The sequence below is a fragment of the Lepidochelys kempii genome, chromosome 6 (assembly GCF_965140265.1).
Source record: "Lepidochelys kempii isolate rLepKem1 chromosome 6, rLepKem1.hap2, whole genome shotgun sequence".
Lineage (NCBI taxonomy): Eukaryota > Metazoa > Chordata > Testudines > Cheloniidae > Lepidochelys > Lepidochelys kempii.
In genome coordinates this window covers 59299839-59319962 of record NC_133261.1, presented here as the reverse complement: position 1 = coordinate 59319962, position 20124 = coordinate 59299839, and the positions used below count along the sequence as shown (strand labels likewise).

At 42.7% G+C, this 20124-nt stretch overlaps 1 protein-coding gene across 1 annotated transcript; it reads left to right on the top strand.

Annotated features, from left to right (window-relative positions):
• Window positions 1–2429: 2429 nt before the first annotated feature.
• LOC140912877 (astacin-like metalloendopeptidase) lies at window positions 2430–19806 on the top strand. The gene is made up of 11 exons (XM_073348097.1): window positions 2430–2498; window positions 2673–2697; window positions 4569–4706; window positions 6534–6651; window positions 6927–7105; window positions 10591–10672; window positions 13088–13215; window positions 13492–13607; window positions 14714–14939; window positions 18305–18423; window positions 19534–19806. The coding sequence occupies exons 1-11, from the start codon at window positions 2430–2432 to the stop codon at window positions 19804–19806; spliced, it is 1473 nt and encodes a 490-aa protein (XP_073204198.1).
• The last annotated feature ends 318 nt before the right edge of the window (window positions 19807–20124 follow it).

Sequence of the window (20124 nt, the reverse complement as noted above, 5' to 3'; positions counted from 1 at the left end):
CCACTTTGGAACTCCCTTTCAGGTAGCTGAAAGCAGCTATCAAATCCTCCCCTCACTCTTCTCATCTGCAGACCTAAATAATCCTAGTTTCCTCAGTCTGTCTTCTTATTGCTTGACCAGTAAGGGGGCCCTATGCTCCTGCTTCAAACTTGGCGTAATAAGAACTTTGAGACCTGACTTGATAGCGATAAGGAGGAAATGATAAAACTGTGATTAATTTTGTTGGGATTTCATATGAGTTGCTTGGTGATACTTTTTCCTGTAGTTGGTTATTGTGATGTTTGGCTGGGGGAACTTCCCTAATGCTTATTCCAGGAACTTAGACTCCAAATTCCTGGTATAACTAACCCACAAGGGGAACTCCTAGGGGAGCTAACCCTATGTTGATTGCCTGCAATGACCAGCTCAAGACTCAAGATGGACAATGGGGAGGCTGAAAAGAGTGGTGGGTCTACACAGGGTCCTGATCAGGAGCCCGTCTGGAAATCCTTTGTGTAGACAAAGCCTAAAGCCTAGCTATTTCTCTCAGGGTTGTGAACAGGTGTAGGCTCTAGCTTTCCCTTCCAGAATGAGTAGTTTGTTAGGTCCTACAGGCTCCCTGCTCACAGAAGAACAGGTCTAAATAGGAGAGGAAACACACTAATTCCAGTTTTATAAGGACAAATAAAATTCCAATATTTTAGATAATACAGAAACATTATTAACAACATGTCAGTTACTAAGAAGGAACAACGATAATACTTACGTCAGATCAAGGACTATGTGGCTAAAAATAGAGAGTCATGGAGCAATAGAGATGAGAGAAAAGAGAGGGAGGGAAGGAAAGAGAATGTAAACCTCAGTGGTGTAGTTACATTGCTTGGGCATGTAATGAAACCCAGCCCTTAAAATTATTATACCAGAATATTAGAGCAGATTGCTCCATACAAACAGATGGTACCAAAAAGAAATTCACTTCTGAGAGATCCATGCTGTAGTATAATAGCAGTTGACACCAGACTTTGGGTCACTGATTAGCCTGGAGTTGTATGTGATTATTTGTAGCAATCAACAAATTGAGTTAACTCATGATGTAACTCCCTTGACTTCAGGGGTGAATCTGACCCATGGTCTGCAACTGGAGTCAATAAAGGTTTATGTATTGCATTCCACAGAATGACAATGGAAAACTCCATGGCAGAACTTCAGATGTCCCTTTCAGACCTCCTTGATGAACACTCAGATGAGTGGTTTCAAAGTAGCAGCCGTGTTAGTCTGTATTCGCAAAAACAAAAGGAGTACTTGTTAGTCTCTAAGGTGCCACAAGTACTCAGATGAGTGACTCATATTCACACTCTACATGGTGGTCTGGTCTTTTGTTTCATATGTTTTGGGCATTTAATAATTTTTGCTTCTGGCTCCCCCAGTCATTTTGTGATGTGCAGCTGCGGAAATGTGGTTTCTGAGTTTGATCTGCAGCAGCTAGCGTGGAGGGTGGCCCTGGGCTTTTCAGCCTCTTGGGAGGCTCACCAACTACTATAGTAGCAAACTGAGGAGCTCTTCCATCCATGTAGCTGTCTACTGCTATGGCTTCTTTGTGTCTGCCCCTCAGTGTTGTATTATGTGCTGTATGGAAAATGCCACAGCATAGGTAACCCTAAACGTCACAGGAATATCCGAATAGGGTTAATGGGGTTTTAGTAAGTTTAAAAGCATGATGTCAAACAGCTCCTGCAAATTCACAAATAGAAAAGTAATTGGATTTGTTCTCACTGCAATGGGAGTTTGCCTGGCAGAGCCAGATCATTCCCCTACCTGGAAATAACCTGCCAACGGGAAGGGAAACAATATGAGATTCTCCAATTTTTCTCTGAAGGACAATCCGAGATGGAGATTGCCCCCATGCAGAAGAATCCAGGGGTCTGGCCCACAAAACTAGAAGATCTTGAGGATCTTCTGGGGTATTGGGCTATTTGTGCAGAGGTTCTGGACTCCCTGTGGTTCTGTCCCAACTCCCTGACGGCATGGCTCCAATTGTGTTTTCATGGGGGAGGGAGAAATGCCCATCTCTCCTAAGGCAAACCCACCCACTCCCTGCCCCTCACTTCTCAGATTCCCAGACACTGCACTGGGGGTGAGGGAATGCTGTGGCAGCTCATGGGATCCTCACAGAGTTAAACTTGAGTCATCTAAAGATTATTTGCTTTTCTTTCATATTGCTGCACTTCCTCTATTTTCTAAATATAAGTATGAAAATAAGTATGAAATGGAAGCTTGCAACTCTGCTGGGAATTCCTGCAGCTTGTTTATTCTGTGAAAATACATCATATTATCTAAGTTTGGTCCACTTATTAAAAGCAGCAGCTTTCTTATAAAAACATCAAGTAAACTAGCTGGGGCTTTGGGGAACGGAGTTCCAGAACACAGAGGACTTGCTCAGAAATTTGAGGATGAATCTTATTCCACTGTCAGCCCTTTTAGCATTTTTCTATAGCTTTGCACTAGGTAAACCTGTCCAGGTGTGTTCATGCTGCCATGGCAGTTTAGATTTTGCATCCCTGCTGATCGAACTGTCTGTCTGAAAATAAGTTATAATATTTCAGCATAGCACAGAGTTTGTTGTGATTCTACCTAATAACAGTTTTATTTTGATGACATGTGTGCATACTAAAAGATTTACTTTCCTTTTGCAGGTAGCCACAAGAAATAAGGATGTGGGTGAGTTTGATTTTAACTATTCTATAGATACTCAGGGTTCTTACGGATAAAGTTGTCCTTTTTATTCCATACTTTCAAGTACATCAGGCCTGATTTTCCACACTGTTACACAAGGCTTATACTAGCATAACTCCTATCACTTCAAAAGAGCTACCTCCTGATTTATAGTGCTGCAACTGGGAGAATAGGGCACATAGGCTGAAATTTTCAGACCTGGATGCCTTCTAAATCCATATTTAGGTTCCTAAATATAAGTGGTTATGGAGATTTTCCAAGGTGATGAATCACACCTGCAGATCCCGTCGACTTCAATGGGAGTTGGAGTTGCTCAGGACCTCTGCAGGTTAGGCTACGACTATAATTTCAGTGCAATTTTAGGGACTCGGGCTTGAAAATTTTGGCCATATTTTTTGTATCACTTCAAAAATAATCCCTGTGTCAGTACCTAATGGTGGGCCCCGGAAAACAAATCCAATTGTCTCTTTGAAACGCACATTAACTTGATGATTTATGTTGGTATGATAAGGAAATCATACAGGGTAACAATCATTACCTCAAGGGGTGCTATTTTGCCAATGAATATGACCAGTATAAGAAGAGAGCAGAATCTCTTCAACATTTTTATATCAGTGATCCCAATCCTGGCTGTCTGACACTGGGCCAGATTCAGTCTTGCTGTCAGCAAACTCAGCTCCCTTCAATATCAGTGGTAGATGTGTCTGCTTATGCCAAAGCTGAATTTAGTCTTTTGTGTCTACCTTCTCCTCCAGCCACTCTCCACACTTGGGGGTCACTCATTCACCTGTGCTATCCTTTTTTATCTTTCACTTCTTTCCTGTGTGACATCGTCACTTCTTTGTCCGCACGCACAAAATTACACATGTATTTGGTGCATTAATCAATAGTTATTCTCCATGAGAAACACAGGTTAGGAATAGCAGTGGAGATTTGGAAGTCAGAATTGGGGGGCATATTATGATGTCATGTGATACTTCACAAGTTAACCTGGAGTCTAATTGGGGCACACACTGAATAATCCCCTTAGAGACAGTAGTGTCTCTTGGACAGTTTAGCAGACCTTTCTGGATGCCAGTTAAGACTTCTTTCACTCTGCAAGTCCCAGTGAAGGAGAGCAATGCCTTACATTTCTAAAGCTCCTTCCATGCTGAAGGATCCCAAAGCTCCTTTAGCAAATGTATACGCTGTCATTCACATGATTAAAAGAGTGCAGTGGCCTATAAGTGATCATATTTTCTTCCCTGGAAGTCAGGAAGGCCTGACATGTCCCAGCACGTCATGGTTTATATTAAGAACGGCCATACTGAGTCAGACCAAAGATCCATCTAGCCCAGTATCCTGTCTTCCGACAGCGGCCAATGCCAAGTGCTTCAGAGGGAATGAAGAGAATAGGTAATCATCAAGTGATCCATCCCCTGTTGTCCATTCCCAGCTTTTGGCAAACAGCAGCTAGGGACACCATCCCTGTCCACCCTGGCCAATAGCCATTGATGGACCTATCCTCCATGAACCTATCTAGTTCTTTTTTTTAACCCTGTTATAGTCTTGGCCCTCACAACATCCTCTGGCAAGAAGTTCCACAGGTTGATTGTGCGTTGTGTGAAAAAATACTTCCTTTTGTTTGTTTTAAACCTGCTGCCTATTTTCCACACAAACACATTTACTAATTCTTTTGTAGATTCTTAGGAATAACCTCTCACTAAGGGGATATTTTCTAAGACACAAAGGGCAGTTAGGTGCCTAACACACAATGAAAGTCATTGGGAGTTGGCTGCCAAATTCCCATTTGTGCCTTTGAAAAATCACCTTCTCTCCCATGTCTAGTATGTTCTTTATTCTCTTTATCTGCCTAGATAGTGATACAATTCTGCATGAGGGTGACATTGTCTTGAGAAGGAAACGCAGTGCCATAAACTGTGACAGCAGCTGCTTCTGGCCCAAGTCCCGTGATGGGCTAGTCAGCGTCCCAGTTAATGTTTCTACAGAGTTTTGTAAGTCACTTGTAAATGTACCTGTGAAATTAGCATGGATTTTAACACCAAATTATGAGGATTATTTTACAGTATCTCTGTATCATGTGTCAAAAGTGATTTTAACCCAAGGCAGCCTTTATGACTATTATCCATCCTATCAGCTGTTCCTAGGACAGTTTGGCTAAAACAGTATATAATTTAGTAAAATGGATATTTAAAGGTGTGGCCAACTGACAGTATTTAGTTACATAAATACCGAAGGATTCATATATGCTAGTCTATATTTACTGACATTTAACAGCTATGGACCAAATAATGTGTCTAATCTGTTACTTCAGTGCATATATTTGTATTCATATATTATTACTTTTAGTAATAAATATTTTGTCCTCACATACTAGTTTTCATGGAAGGATCTCAAAAAGAGCCATACCAACAGTAAAGCCTGATTGTCCCCTCCCATGGGAAATGGTGCAGAAGAGGAGAAGACAAAGCAAATTTCCCTGGAGAGATTTCTTCCTAATTGTTTTGCTGGGGTCAGTGGATCAGGGGGTCAGTCAGTGGATTTGTGGAACAGGCTGCAGAACAGGTGTCTTAACCTGGAAGATCTTTACAGAAGCTCTGTCTTTGTATGAGCTCTGTGCCCCTTACACCCCTTGATTCTTTTGGAGCAGCACTTTGGGGTCGGGAAGGAATTTTCCTCCAGGGCAGATTGGAAGAGGCCCTTGAGGTTTTTCGCCTTCCTCTGTAGCATGGGGCACGGGTCACTTCCTGGAGGATTCTCTGCTCCTTGAAGGCTTTAACCATGATTTGAGGACTTCAATAGCTCAGACATAGGTGAGAGGTTCATTGCAGGAGTGGGTGGGTGAGATTCTGTGGCCTGCGTTGTGCAGGAGGTCAGACTAGATGATCATAATGGTCCCTTCTGACCTTAGTGAGGTCTATGAATTTATGACCCTTCTTAAAGAGTTATTCTCACTTTCAGGGGAAAAGGCATGGACATTTAACACAGCCTGGGTCTGGGTTAACTCTTCTTGGGAATCACTGTGGTGCCATTTGGGGGGAGGGAGAAGGTGGACAATGTGGGTCCACCTATCCCTACAATGGTCCCACTCATTCCTCATCCCTTTCTTACTTGCATATCCCTGGACCTGCAGAACTCCCTCTTGAGGCAAGGGGCATTAGGGTACACTGATGCAGAGGCATGACTGTGCCCAGTAATTAATTCAGTTTTATAACATCCCTATGGCTAGGTAAGGATTATTTACTGTAATGTTACAGATGGGGAAACTGAGGCACAACATTGTTGTGGGACAAATTTTGAAAAGTGGGCTGTAATTGAGGGGGATGACCTAAGCCAAAAGTTTCAAATATAGTCAAGCACTTAAAGGCATATTTAGACACTGAATAAAGATGCTCTGATTTTCAGGAGTGCTGAACACCTGCTGCTTCATGTGACTTCAGTGGGAGCTGGGGTGTTCAGTATCTGTGATAAACAAGCTGCTTTTATTAGGTGCCTATATATAGTCAGTTGTCTAACTTTACAGCCCCAGCCAGACGGTTTTGGCCTTAACCTCTCTGTTTTAGTTTCTCCATCTGTCTAATGGAGATAATAACACTGACCTACCTCCCTTTCATTGCCATCATGCAAGGCAATGTACATAAGGGATAAGTATAATTATTATTACTACCGTAATCACTTTGAAGATCCCTTAACCCTCCACACTCTTATCTAATTTGACTTCTGTGATAGGAAAATAACAACTAGGTGCAGAGATTTAGTGGAGTGGACTGCCACATAATAATCAAAATACTGTTGTTACGTATTCCCCCTTTTCTTCCTAGCTGTGGCAGAGAGGACTTGGATTGCTGAAGCCATGCAGGAGTTCGCTACCCTGACATGTGTCCAGTTTATAAACCGCACGACAGAAACCAACTATATAAGTGTTGTACCTGGGAAGAGGTCAGTTCCATCAGTCCTAATTGTGACTAGAAGCATGGATAATCTCCTAACATATTCTTCAGGTTTTTTTTCTTTCTTTCCTGCTTGACCTGGATTTAAATAGTCCCAGCAGGTAGCAAACTCCAGGAGCCTGTGATTAAGAGAGTGAGTTGCCAGAGCTCATACAATTTTTCTCTTTTTGTTTATAGTTTTGGTTGATGATGTTGCTTTTCAGCTATGGGACTATAGCTTGTTGCACATGACATCTTTGGTTATTGGTTGCATGTTCCTTGCAGCTGCTGGTCTCACTTTGGAAAGATTGGAGGTATGCAGCAGGTGAGCCTGATGAAAACTGGCTGCATGAGTAAAGGAGCAATTCAGCATGAAATGAACCATGCTCTGGGTTTTTTACATGAACAGGCTCGGAGTGACCGGGACAACTATGTTAAGATCATGTGGGAATACATTATGGCAGGTATGGTGTATGGTATTGATGGTGATAGCAATAGTGCTTATTCTAATTCTTTACATCTTTAAAATGTTTACCAAACATTACATAACAAGGGATGGGACTGGGGAACAGAATACCAAATAGTGACAAATTACTTCAGCAAATGTATTATTTGATTCTTCCTTCTCAGACACATTGAAATATATGTGCCTTTCCCTGTGAGTGGGACATGATCATGTTTGCTCCACTAGGCCCTAAAACAGGCCCACGAATTTTCAGCCATTCCCACATTATCCTGAGTAAATTTCAATTGCATTGTCTTGTGCTTAGATGTCAGAGGTTGTCTCTCGCAAGATATTATAATTATTTGCTATTTATATAATGCCATAGGGTTCTGTGAGCACTGGAGTTTCCCAGAGACAGCGAGAGATTAAAGCAGGTGGCGTCACAGGTCTTTATAGTTATTACTTTTTTTTACTCTTCTTTGCATCATGAAAATGACGAAAAAGGCGTTAGTATGCAGTGTTGGTGTAGTCATATCTGTCCCAGGATATTAGAGAGACAAGGTGGGTGAGGTAATATCTTTTATTGGACCAACTTCTGTTGATGAGAAAGAAGAAAAGGAGGACTTGTGGCACCTTAGAGACTAACCAATTTATTTGAACATAAGCTTTCGTGAGCTACAGCTCACTTCATCGGATGCATACTATGGAAAATACAGAAGACATTTTTATATACACAAACCATGAAAAAATGGGTGATTATCACTACAAAAGGTTTTCTCTCCCCCCACCCCACTCTCCTGCTGGTAATAGCTTATCTAAAGTGATCACTCTCCTTACAATGAGAGAGAGATGCTTTCGAGCCACATACCCTTCCCTGAAGAAGAGCTCTGAAGAAGGCCCTCTCCTTTTCCCATGGATGTCAAAGAATTCCCATTGACTTTAACAGTGCAGGATTATGCCCTGAGATCTTTTGCAATTTCCCAGCTCGCCCACCTCCTATTTTTCCCCAGGGTTTCAGTATTGCTGTCTTTTTTTGTTTTTCTTTCTTTCTTTCTTTTTTTTTTTTTTAACCCCACAGTTCACCTTGGAAGATTTCCCATTTCTTTGCTTTGACAACATATTGCCTGCGGTTTTGTTGCAGTACACTTAGATATGTGAAACTTGGCTTATTTTTCTCAGTCTTTTTTTAATACAAGATACTGTTCTGCTTCTTAGGCCAGAACTTCTGTTTTAGCTCTTTCTTCTTGCTTATAGTGTTTAGGTTCTGGGGCCCCAATTCAGCAAATTACTTCAGCATGTGCTTTAATCACATGCTTAAATGCATTGCTGAACACAGACTTAAGCATGTTCCTGGATAAGCACATGCTTAAATGTTTTGGTGAGCTGGTGCCTAGGTACTCTTTTCCCTCGGTCCATAAGACTTCCCAAATTATATGTTCTTGTTTACATTTGTTTGCCTCATCAGTCAACTAAAAATAATCTGTTTTACCATTTCTTTTTGTTAGTTTTTCACGTAAATGTTGGTGGGCGACTCAGGGCAGTTTATCATGAGAGGAAGGATGATCTTTTCTTGACAAGATCGGGGTTTTATTCCTGGCTCTGCCACTGACTGCCTGTGTGACCTTGAGCAAGTCACTTAGGACAAAATATTAACATTTGGGTGCCTGCAGTCAGGCTTTGAAACCCACATTTAGGCACCTGAACAAGTGTCCTTATTTTTAAAAGGTGCTGAACACTTGCAGCTCTCTGAAGTCAATATCATATGAAGGAACGTGGTAAACTTTACAATTTAAGAGAAAATTTTGGCCATAGCTATTCTGTGCCTCAGTTATCCCAACTGTAAAATGGAATTGTACTAACTTAACTCACAGAGGACTTGATTAAGAGAATTAATTAATGTGTGTAAAGGTGTTTTGAGATCCACGGATGGAGGGTGCTAGAGAAAAGCAAACGATTTATTGCTTTCATGGTTTTGACATTTCTATATAAACCACTGATGCTGAGGCCCTTTCATATCTGTTGGTTAATAAAAGAGAACAGCATAGAGGGGGAAAAAAATCACAGTAAACTACAGAAGCTTTTCACTCCCCTCCTCTTGGCTATAAAAAAGTAAATGGAAATTATTATGAAACTATACAGTGGCCTGGTGGAATCAATGCTGATAAGAACCAACCCAAACCTTGCCCTAAACCTCGAATCAGTTTTTTGAGCTATGAAAAAGTTCAGTTACCTTTTTCTCCTTCATCTGTTGTTAATTTTTGGATTCCTCCCTCCCCCATTTCATAGTCCTGGATTGGACCGGGAGTGAAAGTGCTAAATGAGGAGATTGTTTTTTCCTACAAGCAATTTGGCCCAGCTTTGCAGACTCAGACTCAAGAGACTCAGATAGCTAGGATGAATTTCTGATCAGCATCCAATGTAGGGGACTTGTCCAAATGGTTCCTGCTTTGCCAGCCACTAGTAACAATAACAGAGATACTCATGTCAAAGGGTGAAGGAGAAAGGAAGGATGGCCCAGTGGTTATGGTACTAAGCCTAGGATTTAGGAGACCTCCCTGCTCTGCCTCAGACTTCCTGTGTGACCTTGTCAAGTCACTTAGTCTTTCTATGCCTTAATTCCTCATGTGTAAAATGGGAATAAGAGTACTTTCCTACCTCCCAGGGCTATGGTAAGGATAAATACATTACAGATTGTGAAGGTCTCAGATATTACAGTAATGAGCGAGGGAGGTGGGGGGTAATAAGTATCTTAGATAGAAGGAACATTTACACTAGGATCCTATCCTGTGCCGTTATGTTGACTATAGGCTATGGGCAGGTTGGGAGTGAAGTCAATGGGAATTTGCCTGAGTAAGGACTGAGCAAAAGCTGAATAAAGATCTCAGCATTTGGCCCTTAAGGTATACTTTGGTGCAACCCCAGGGCAAACCCTCTCCCTTCTTCTGCAGTTAAAAGGCTCCTTTGGCAATAGCCAAGTGCATTGCTGCTGCACAAGGAGGAAGGTCAAGGTTTTGTAGAGTGGCACCTCGGCCATCCCCACACACATCTGCCCAGTGCTCAGCCTAGCTAGTCAGCCATGTTTTCTTCTCAGATCATAGATACAAGTATGGGGACAAACTCTGCTCTTGGATGCACAGGTGCAGTTCCTGTTGAAGTCACTGATGTTCAGACGCCAGTGAAGCATACCTTCGAAACTCCTACAACAGACAGACAAATGCATCCCCATCACAGGGTGGAATTGGGTCCATAGTTCATGTGGATCAAATTCTGAAGTCCTTACTTGGCTTTTAGGACAGGAGCCAAAACCCTCTGAAGCTGATGGAAAGACTCATATGGGCTTAGGTGGGCTTTGTGTCAGGCCCATGCTCAGGATAATCTCAAATGGGAATAAGTATATTTTAAGTATTCTAACAGCTCTGTGGGAAGTGCAGTATCACTTTAATAATTTTTTTTCAGGTCTTGATCCTGTTTTGGTGGTTGAAATGTTGCTCTCATACCTTACAGGGGAACAGGGGAACTTTGGGAAAGTGAATTCCAATAACCTGGGCCTTCCCTACGACTATTCCTCAGTGATGCACTATGGCACGTAAGTTGGAGTCTGGGTTTCCTTTCATAGATGCAAGCAGGGCTCTAATCTCCTATTCAAATTTAGGAGACAGAATTACTCTTTCTAGGGCATGGCTATTGCCATTCACTGAAGTATGTCTATACCCTGAGCTGAAGGTGTAAATTCCAGCTTGAGGAGATGTACCTGCGCTAGCTCCAATCGAGCTAGCGTACTAAAAAAGAAATATAGCCATGGCAACATGTGCTACAAGAGTGGCTATCTGCCCTGAGCACAATCCTGTCTGAGACTCCAGACACGTACTTGGGTGGCTAGCTCTTCCGCTGCCGCAACTACACTAATTTTAGTGCACTAGCTTGATCACATGGGATACGTCTCCTCAAGCTGGAGTTTGTACCTCCAGCCTGAAGTGTAGACATAGCCTTAGAAATGCAGGAACACTCATGACTAAGAGAATCTATACCTACTGTCTGATTTAGCCCTGACAAAGGTAAAGAGGGATAGGGTTGGAAGAGAGAGACAGTGGAGTAACATTTCTTCTCACTGCATTTGTACCTTATGTGACAGACTGACAATTTCATGTAAAAATGCAAGTCTTTATGGACAATCATGGGATTTTGTGGAACTTCAAAGGACTTTTTGGCACAATGCACGTGAAGTGGATTTCTTAGGAAATAGCTGGGGTTTAGGGGATGCAAATTTTCCCCTCCAAAACCAACCTGTGAAGCTACTCCCTGGAGAGGTTTATTTATACACACTGGTTCAAACTGGATTCTCCAGCCTCCAACAGACAAAGAAAGGACTTTTAGCCTGGGTTTAGACTGACTCAGCCTGCTTCATGATCCAACCAACAATCACCATTTCTGGTTCCCAGAGGGCCCCAGTCCCAAGGGTAGGGTTGGAAGGACGAGGCCTACTGAGGCCACCTATGACTGTTTGCTTCTTCTGAGCTGAAGCTGTGATGAACTGGTAACCACAAGGAGTCCCTTGAGTTAGAGAAGGAAGGTCTGCTCCTGCCAGAATCTGTATTAGAATGAACTCTGGTAAACTTATTCATATTCATGTAGGTTCTTTTATTGTTTTTAATGTTTTTTTCTGTAGTGCTTTTTACCATAAGATTAAAGCAGGCTTGCCTAGGAAGTACTGTGTGGTTCCTTATAACTATAGCAATTGTTAGCTCTTATCTGCCGCTGAAGAGAAAGCAAGCAGATGTCATTAGGCAACCAGTCTGTGTTGGGAAATACACAGGACAGGGAATTGTGCAGGCTGGAAATACCCTAGTCAGAAGGGAGATAGAAGGGAAGACAACGGCTGTGGAGCAGGAAGCCTAAGAGTGGATGCCCTTGGTGGACCACTGAGGGGGAATACAGATACTGTTTACAGTTGCCAACTTTCACACGGTAAATAAGCACCCTGACTTTCACAATAAGTCAAAAATCAAGCTAATCCTATTTCAAAACAAGCATATCCCTAGAAACCCCAACACTCGTTGTGATTAGATCCCCGTGGCGTGCTGTCTGGGACTGTGGTGGGCCTGCTGTGCACCCCGACTCTCTCCCCTGCTTGCCCCCCCTTGCCGGGGACCGATCAAAAAAAAGAAGCAACAAGCCAAAGAAGCTACAAGCTGAAAACTAGCCAACAAGCAACTCACAAGCCAATTAAGCCAAAAACAAGCCCAATTTCTGTGGGTTTTTTGTGGATTTGGAATGTCTGGTGCTATTGCCCTGAACTGTGACACCTTATAGTAGAGGCCTTATATGCTATAACTCCAGGTCTGGCACTACCAAGTCTGTCCAGTGTTCTCGGGGCTGGGCTATTAAAGAGATCACTAATTCACTTATGCAACAGTACTTAGAAAGACAAGGAGGATTCCTCTTATCCTCAGGATGTTGTGTAGTACTTTGTGAAAATTGTGTATTATCTTGGCTCATGGCTTAATTCTACAATTTAGCCCTTAACACAGAAGCCTGTGGCAGCCACCTTGCCCCACATTTGCACTAATGGGCAGCAAATTTCTGAGCATTTTCCCAGAGCAAACCAGTAATTAAGATAAATAAATCTTGTCTAGCTGGAGGCAAGAGACCGCAAGTAGCAGTTTCAAATATTCAAAGAATCAGGAGCTCAGACAGCAACCTTGCTCTTCAGAGCATTCTGGTTGGGACACAGAGTTCACTCTGTAATGAAAGGTTTGGAAGGAGTCATCTCACAAACAATACATTCTCCCCTTGTTTCTCATTTCAGTGTTGCTTGACACAAAGCTGTTGCCTCTGTGTTCTTCCTGAGATATCTGTGAAAGCTTTTTGCTTGCCCTTTCCTAGTTATTTAATCTCTTCAGAATCTTAGGCAAATGTTACTTGCATTTGGAATATTTTCCACAATAATACATCACTTAAAGGGGGATTTGACTGAGACACATGATTTCCCCTGCTTCTGCAGATTTGACTTCTCTAAAACCTCTGGGAAAGCAACTATTGTACCGATTCCTGATCCTTCTGTACCCATCGGACAAAGAGAGGGACTGAGTAATCTTGACGTGGCTAAAATCAACAAGCTCTATAGCTGCAGTAAGTGCTCCAAATATTATGTACTGTAATCTTAATTAAGAACCTTTATGACAGCTAATTTCCTTCAAGCTTATTTTACTAGCCCCATTATTTTGCTTAGTTATTTAATGCTTTTAATAGATGAGCATGGACACATTTGTAAACATGACAATTAATTTCTCTTTTATAAATCTGGCAGCCGTTAATGGATGGAGATAGCTGTGACTAGATTTTCCCTTGAAGAGGATTTCTCTGCATCTTTCATTTTCTTTACAGCTGTTTTCTTTTGTTCTTCAGATTGCTGTAGCAATGTGCTGCATAAACCTAATGATACCTTCTCGTCTGTCAATTACCCATCCTCATATCCAGACAACAGCAACTGTCTATGGCTCATTCGCATCCCACAGCATCAGGTGATTTTTGTTAGGAAAAAGGAGGTTTGAATAGGTGTTAATACATGGCATTATTTGTCAGATTGCTATTGTATGTCATAATTTTAATAGTAGTATATATTAAATATTATTTAACTGTGCCGGTGATTAACCATTGGGACAAACTACAAGGGAAACCATCTCTTGATGTTTTTATATCAAGACAGGATGCCTTTCTGGAAGACATGCTTTAGCCAAACACAAGTTATTGGGCTCAGTGCCTGAGTAACTGGGTGAACCTTAATGGCCTTTGATATACTGGTGGTCAAACTAGATGATCTAATGGTCCATTCTGACCTTAAAATCTATGAGATAATATATCACTTTCCAATGCACTAGTTAATAACATAACCCTTTGGGGGTCTGATTCTGCTCTCATATACGTCAGTGGAGTTACTCTGATTTACACCAGTGTAAATGAGCTCTGAATCAGGGTCTAGGTGCGAAGATTTACTGCTTTCCAGGGTTTTCCTGTGGCCACTGTGGGGAACTGTGCAGGGAGAGGGTAATCTCTCTGGCTGCTGGGAGGTGGAATCTGGATGGGACTCTCATGCGAGTCCAGTCCCTCACTCTCTCTTTTTCTATACCTGGTCCTGCTGTTCTTGTCAAACCAGGAAGCTTCATGGGCATGTAGCGTAGAGAAGTGGCTGGGGACATGAGAGTGGGGACTGAAGCAGCACTGGCAAGGTGAAGAGCTGGGGAGAGCAGGCTGGCAGCAAATGAAAGGTAGGCAAGGAGCAGAAGGGTCTCTGTGGTGGCGTCATTACTGAAGGTAGGTGCATGAGGGGGACTAGAGAGATGGAAGAGGCACAACTGAAGAGAGGAGGGTGGTAAAGAAAGGGTAAGAAGTGGGTGTGTGGGGGGGAAATGGAGGTAAGTCTCCTGATGACGGGAAAGGAAAAGAGGAGAGCTCTCTTGAGAAGGGAGGACAGTATAAGGAGCTCAGGATTTCAGCCAAGATCCTCTTTGACAAACAGATTCACACTGAAATTCACACACTGATCTGGGATGTAGGTCAGGGTCAAATGAGGATGGAAAAGAGGAGTCAGGGCGGATTTGAAGTGTTTAATTTTCTTGTTCCTCTTCAGGTTTTCCTTCAGTTTGATGCTTTTGATCTTCAGCCTTCCCCAGACTGTACCTCTGACTACATCAGAATTTATGATGGAAGCAGCAGGAATTCCAGTGTCTTACTGGACAAGTTGTGTGGGATGGGGTCCTTACCATCATTGGTGGCTTCTAGAAACGTGATGCTTCTGGAGTTTGTGAGCGATGAGACTACTGCAGCAACAGGTTTCCAAGCCTCCTATAGCCAGGGTGCGGACAGTGCCTCATTTACAGAACTTGATGACATTTCTAATTTTTGCTTAGCAAATATTCATGTGCAAAACTGAACATTTTGTGGAATTTTGCAAAATGTGTCTTTCTATACTTGAATTGTTGGTGGTAAACCCTTTTTTTTCCCTATGTTTTCCCTTCCACCATCCATAAGAACTGTTCAAACCAGCAGCTTGTGGAGCTGGGAATGAAGAAAAAAAAAATGAAAAATAGGACCCTACCTGGCCCTAACACCAACAGCTCTCAGGTCCCACTATTCTTCTGGAGGCCGAGGAAGCCTTGTTGGGCTAGTTGAGGTCTTTACAGCTACTTGTTTAAAGTAAGTGAGCCGTAGGAGCTGCTAGCCACAGAGTGAAAAGTGGCTGCAGAACACTCCACTAGCCATCTGGATATCTATGCAATTTTATATCTCATGAATGACAAGGTAGAAAGTAGGGGCCCCAAAGAAGGTATTTTTAACAATTTGGGCAGGGGGGGAAGGGGATGGCTTGGGTCTACAGGTTTCAGGCCTATCATTTTCTAGGTTGGTGCAAGTCATCTTATCTGTGGACTTACCCCCTTGTGAGGTCTGGGCTTACCATACAAACTAAGCAGAATAGGGTCCTGTTAGTATTTGGACAGGGGACACCCCCCAAGAAACATCCAGATGCAGCAGAAAGTGATTTTGGTGCTTCAGTAGGTGGCCATCTGACCCCTAGTCAATGCTGAACCAATGATACAGTGTGATGCCAGAGGGAACTGTAGAGAATTCTTTCCAATAAGATGTAAAACCAAGGTCCTGGCCACTTAGTGGTTATTGAAGGTCCCATGGTACTTTACCTCAGACAGGATACTAACGCCAGTGTCTTGGAAAGTTTCAGAGGAAGTAATTACAGACTGCCTACTTAAACTTTTTCTGTACTTTCCATTGGCACTGGTAATTTTTCACTTCCTGATTTCAAAGTTTGTGTGTTTAGGAGCTTTACTTGAGAGGTTACTGTATTTTGGGGGGGAGCAATGGGGGAATAAACTACTTGGTGGCTATAGTTTCTCTGTCATTAGTGAAGTGCTATCGAAGGAAAGGCACCAATACAAGTCAGATCATTACTGTTTATTATTACTTCAACTCCAAAATGTAACTTCATAGAATCATAGAATATCAGGGTTGGTAGGGACCCCAGAAGGTCATCTAGTCCAACCCCCTGCTCAAAGCAGGACCAACTCCCAGTCAAATCATCCCAGCCAGGGCTTTGTCAAGCCTGACCTTAAAAACCTCTAAGGAAGGAGATTCTACCACCTCCCTAGGTAACGCATTCCAGTGTTTCACCACCCTCTTAGTGAAAAAGTTTTTCCTAATATCCAATCTAAACCTCCCCCACTGCAACTTGAGACCATTACTCCTCGTTCTGTCATCTGCTACAATTGAGAACAGTCTAGAGCCATCCTCTTTGGAACCCCCTTTCAGGTAGTTGAAAGCAGCTATCAAATCCCCCCTCATTCTTCTCTTCTGCAGGCTAAACAATCCCAGCTCCCTCAGCCTCTCCTCATAACTCATGTGTTCCAGTCCCCTAATCATTTTTGTTGCCCTTCGCTGGACTCTCTCCAATTTATCCACATCCTTCTTGAAGTGTGGGGCCCAAAACTGGACACAGTACTCCAGATGAGGCCTCACCAATGTCGAATAGAGGGGAACAATCACGTCCCTCGATCTGCTCGCTATGCCCCTACTTATACATCCCAAAATGCCATTGGCCTTCTTGGCAACAAGGGCACACTGCTGACTCATATCCAGCTTCTCGTCCACTGTCACCCCTAGGTCCTTTTCCGCAGAACTGCTGCCTAGCCATTCGGTCCCTAGTCTGTAGCTGTGCATTGGGTTCTTCCGTCCTAAGTGCAGGACCCTGCACTTATCCTTATTGAACCTCATCAGATTTCTTTTGGCCCAATCCTCCAATTTGTCTAGGTCCTTCTGTATCCTATCCCTCCCTTCCAGCGTATCTACCACTCCTCCCAGTTTAGTATCATCCGCAAATTTGCTGAGAGTGCAATCCACACCATCCTCCAGATCATTTATGAAGATATTGAACAAAACCGGTCCCAGGACCGACCCTTGGGGCACTCCACTTGATACCGGCTGCCAACTAGATATGGAGCCATTGATCACTACCCGTTGAGCCCGACAATCTAGCCAGCTTTCTACCCACCTTATAGTGCATTCATCCAGCCCATACTTCCTTAACTTGCTGACAAGAATACTGTGGGAGACCGTGTCAAAAGCTTTGCTAAAGTCAAGAAACAATACATCCACTGCTTTCCCTTCATCCACAGAACCAGTAATCTCATCATAAAAGGCGATTAGATTAGTCAGGCATGACCTTCCCTTGGTGAATCCATGCTGGCTGTTCCTGATCACTTTCCTCTCATGCAAGTGCTTCAGGATTGATTCTTTGAGGACCTGCTCCATGATTTTTCCAGGGACTGAAGTGAGGCTGACTGGCCTGTAGTTCCCAGGATCCTCCTTCTTCCCTTTGGTTTTTATGGGGAAAAAATGGAGGACATCTCACTGTTTGACTTTTCACAGAAGGAAAAAACTTATTTTAATTACTGCTGTAGCCAGCAGTTTGTTCCCTCCCACTTCCCTCCTATTTTTGTCACTCCCCCTTGCTGTAGAATTATGACACTAAGTACAATTTTTAAAAGCAAATTTTACCCAGGATCTGACTCTTTAGCTACTTTCTTTCAGTTGGAGCTGCACAGCCACTGCGTAGAAAATTATTAACTCTCTATATCAAATAAGTGCTCCTGAAAGCTCATTTCCTTTTTACTGGCTATACAAATATATAAGAAATTATTTCAGCCACATTTTTTGGGACTAGTTTACTAGAACAAATTACTGTCTATCTACCACAAGCCTGGTCTCAGAATCACCAGGAATTCAGCCAGTGCTTGAATGGGGAGGGTGCTCTATAAGTAGAAATGTGTCATGTTTGCAAATCTGCTCCCTGCTGGTTGAAGAAACTAAAATTGGAAAAAAGTGGGGATGGGCTTGGGAATGTGCCAGGGGAGGTTGGTGAGGGGAAAACCCTCCCTTTTCTACATTAAAGTTATTTAAGTTCACACCTTTATGCAGCATTAAGTTGAAGTTTCCCCCTCTTCTCCAAAGGAGAACCAACACTATGCTCTAAGCTCTGTCAATACAAATGGAAGCACGGATGCTGGCCATAGAAACAAGATGTTTGAGTGGGAGACATTTTCTCTTGGCTCTAGAATAGGCCCATATTGATGTCCCTTTGGATTCTTTCTTCCTGCTCACAAGCTGTTAATAAGCTCTTCAACATTATCTGTGTGGTTTCTTTTCTTCTTAGTGAAATGTGGAAGCACTTTGATGGGCACAAGTGGGGTGATCACCTCCCCAGACTACCCCAACAGGTACCCCAAAAACCAGGACTGCTTCTGGATCATCAGTGCTCCAGCAGATCGCAAGGTGAGGTGTTGAAGGGTTATTCTGCTGGCTCCAGCAATGCCGTCTGATTGCTTCTCTTTGCAGTGCAGAATACCAGTTGTTGTAGCACATCCGAAGAAGCAACATCAGCTACTCAAAGAATGAAATTCACCCCTATGCACTATGTAAATCCAACCTAAGCCCTCACAATAAAGACTTCAGTAGGTACCATAGGCGTTGTGTTATAGTTAAAGAAAACCATTTTAGCCTTGAATGTGAATTGATGGTGATGTTGCCTCAGAAGTGGTAGGTTTAGCTCAAAATAATCTCTAGGGTTACGTCTACACTATGAGCTACCGATGTGATTCCTCCTGCTCCCATACACACACACTTGCAATAGCTCTCATTGAGCTAGTGGGAACATGAAGAGCAGTGTAGCTTCAGTAGCACAGATAGCGTGGTGGAGGCTTGGCTTAGCCATGCCGAGTACATACTCACTGGTTTTGGTGGGGAGGGGTGCATATTTGGAACAGTTAAGCCTTGCCTCTACCTCCGCTGCCCCTGTGGTACTGCTATTTATACTCACACTCGCTGATAGCAAGTGAAAGTATGTGTATGGGAGCAGGGGAATCGTACCCCTAGCTCGTACTGTAGACATAGCCTAGGTGAGAGCCAAGAAGCTGAAATGCTACACTGGTATTTTGAATATTTGCTCCGAGAGATATTCAAAATTGTATCTGATGCCTTACTGCCAAAGAGAGTGAAATTAATCCTGCCACAAGACAGGAGATTACCCAAATGATCCACCCTCCAAACCAAATGTTTTTTGAGTTCAAACAATTTTATAATATAATAACTTACATTCCAGTTTCAGAGTAGCAGCCATGTTAGTCTGTATTCGCAAAAAGAAAAGGAGTACTTGTGGCACCTTAGAGACTAACCAATTTATAAATTGGTTAGTCTCTAAGGTGCCACAAGTACTCCTTGGCTGTCGCTTAAGTGTTACTGGAATGTAAAAAGAAAAGATCAGGACCAGTCTCCTAGGGCACCGTACAAACAGTCCAGGCGCCCCCAAAATTACAATCTAAATAGACAAGATAACGGGCAAGGGAAAGGGATACAAGCAAAGTGTTCTTGTTGTATTTTCTATAGATCTCTCTAAAAATGGTCTCCTTTGAGCTGGAGGACATTGATGAATGTAAGTACGACTATTTGCTTATTCATGATGGGAGCCGACCCACATCTCCAGCTGTGGGCCCATACTGTGGGACAATGCAGATTGCAGACTTTACCTCCTCTGAGAACTTTGTGCTGGTAGAATTTCACAGCGATGTTTCTTGGGTGTTTCCTGGATTCATGCTGAACTACACTTTTGGTAAGTCTAATTGCAAAAATTTAGGGAGGGTTGGTGAATTTTCATGTTGATAAAAGTGTGAGACTAGTTTGTTTGGGGCTAAGTTATTATTTTACTGCTGTAAAAGTGTGCATTGTGAATCACACGCAAATAAAGGACAATGTCTTTGATCTTAGGCCCAGGTCCTCAAGGTATTTAGGCACCCAACTAAATACTTTTGAGGATCTGGGTCCAACAGTTTAAGAGTCCTCTCAGATACGAACATGTAGTTATAACCTGCCCATCACTGGGGCATATATTCAAAAGAGGTTAGCTCTCATTTTGTCACAAAAAATAAATGGCCACATTTTTAAGAGTTCAGCATGATAGGTATTGAGCTCTATTGAAAA

Bases quoted from the DNA above. Each gene is read 5' to 3' on its own strand.
- LOC140912877 (XM_073348097.1), top strand. From the start codon at position 2,430: ATGAATCTTATTCCACTGTCAGCCCTTTTAGCATTTTTCTATAGCTTT. The intron at 7,106-10,590 runs GTATGGTGTATG...CATACCTTACAG, and splicing joins GTGGGAATACATTATGGCAG to GGGAACAGGGGAACTTTGGG. The intron at 13,216-13,491 runs GTAAGTGCTCCA...TTTGTTCTTCAG, and splicing joins CAACAAGCTCTATAGCTGCA to ATTGCTGTAGCAATGTGCTG.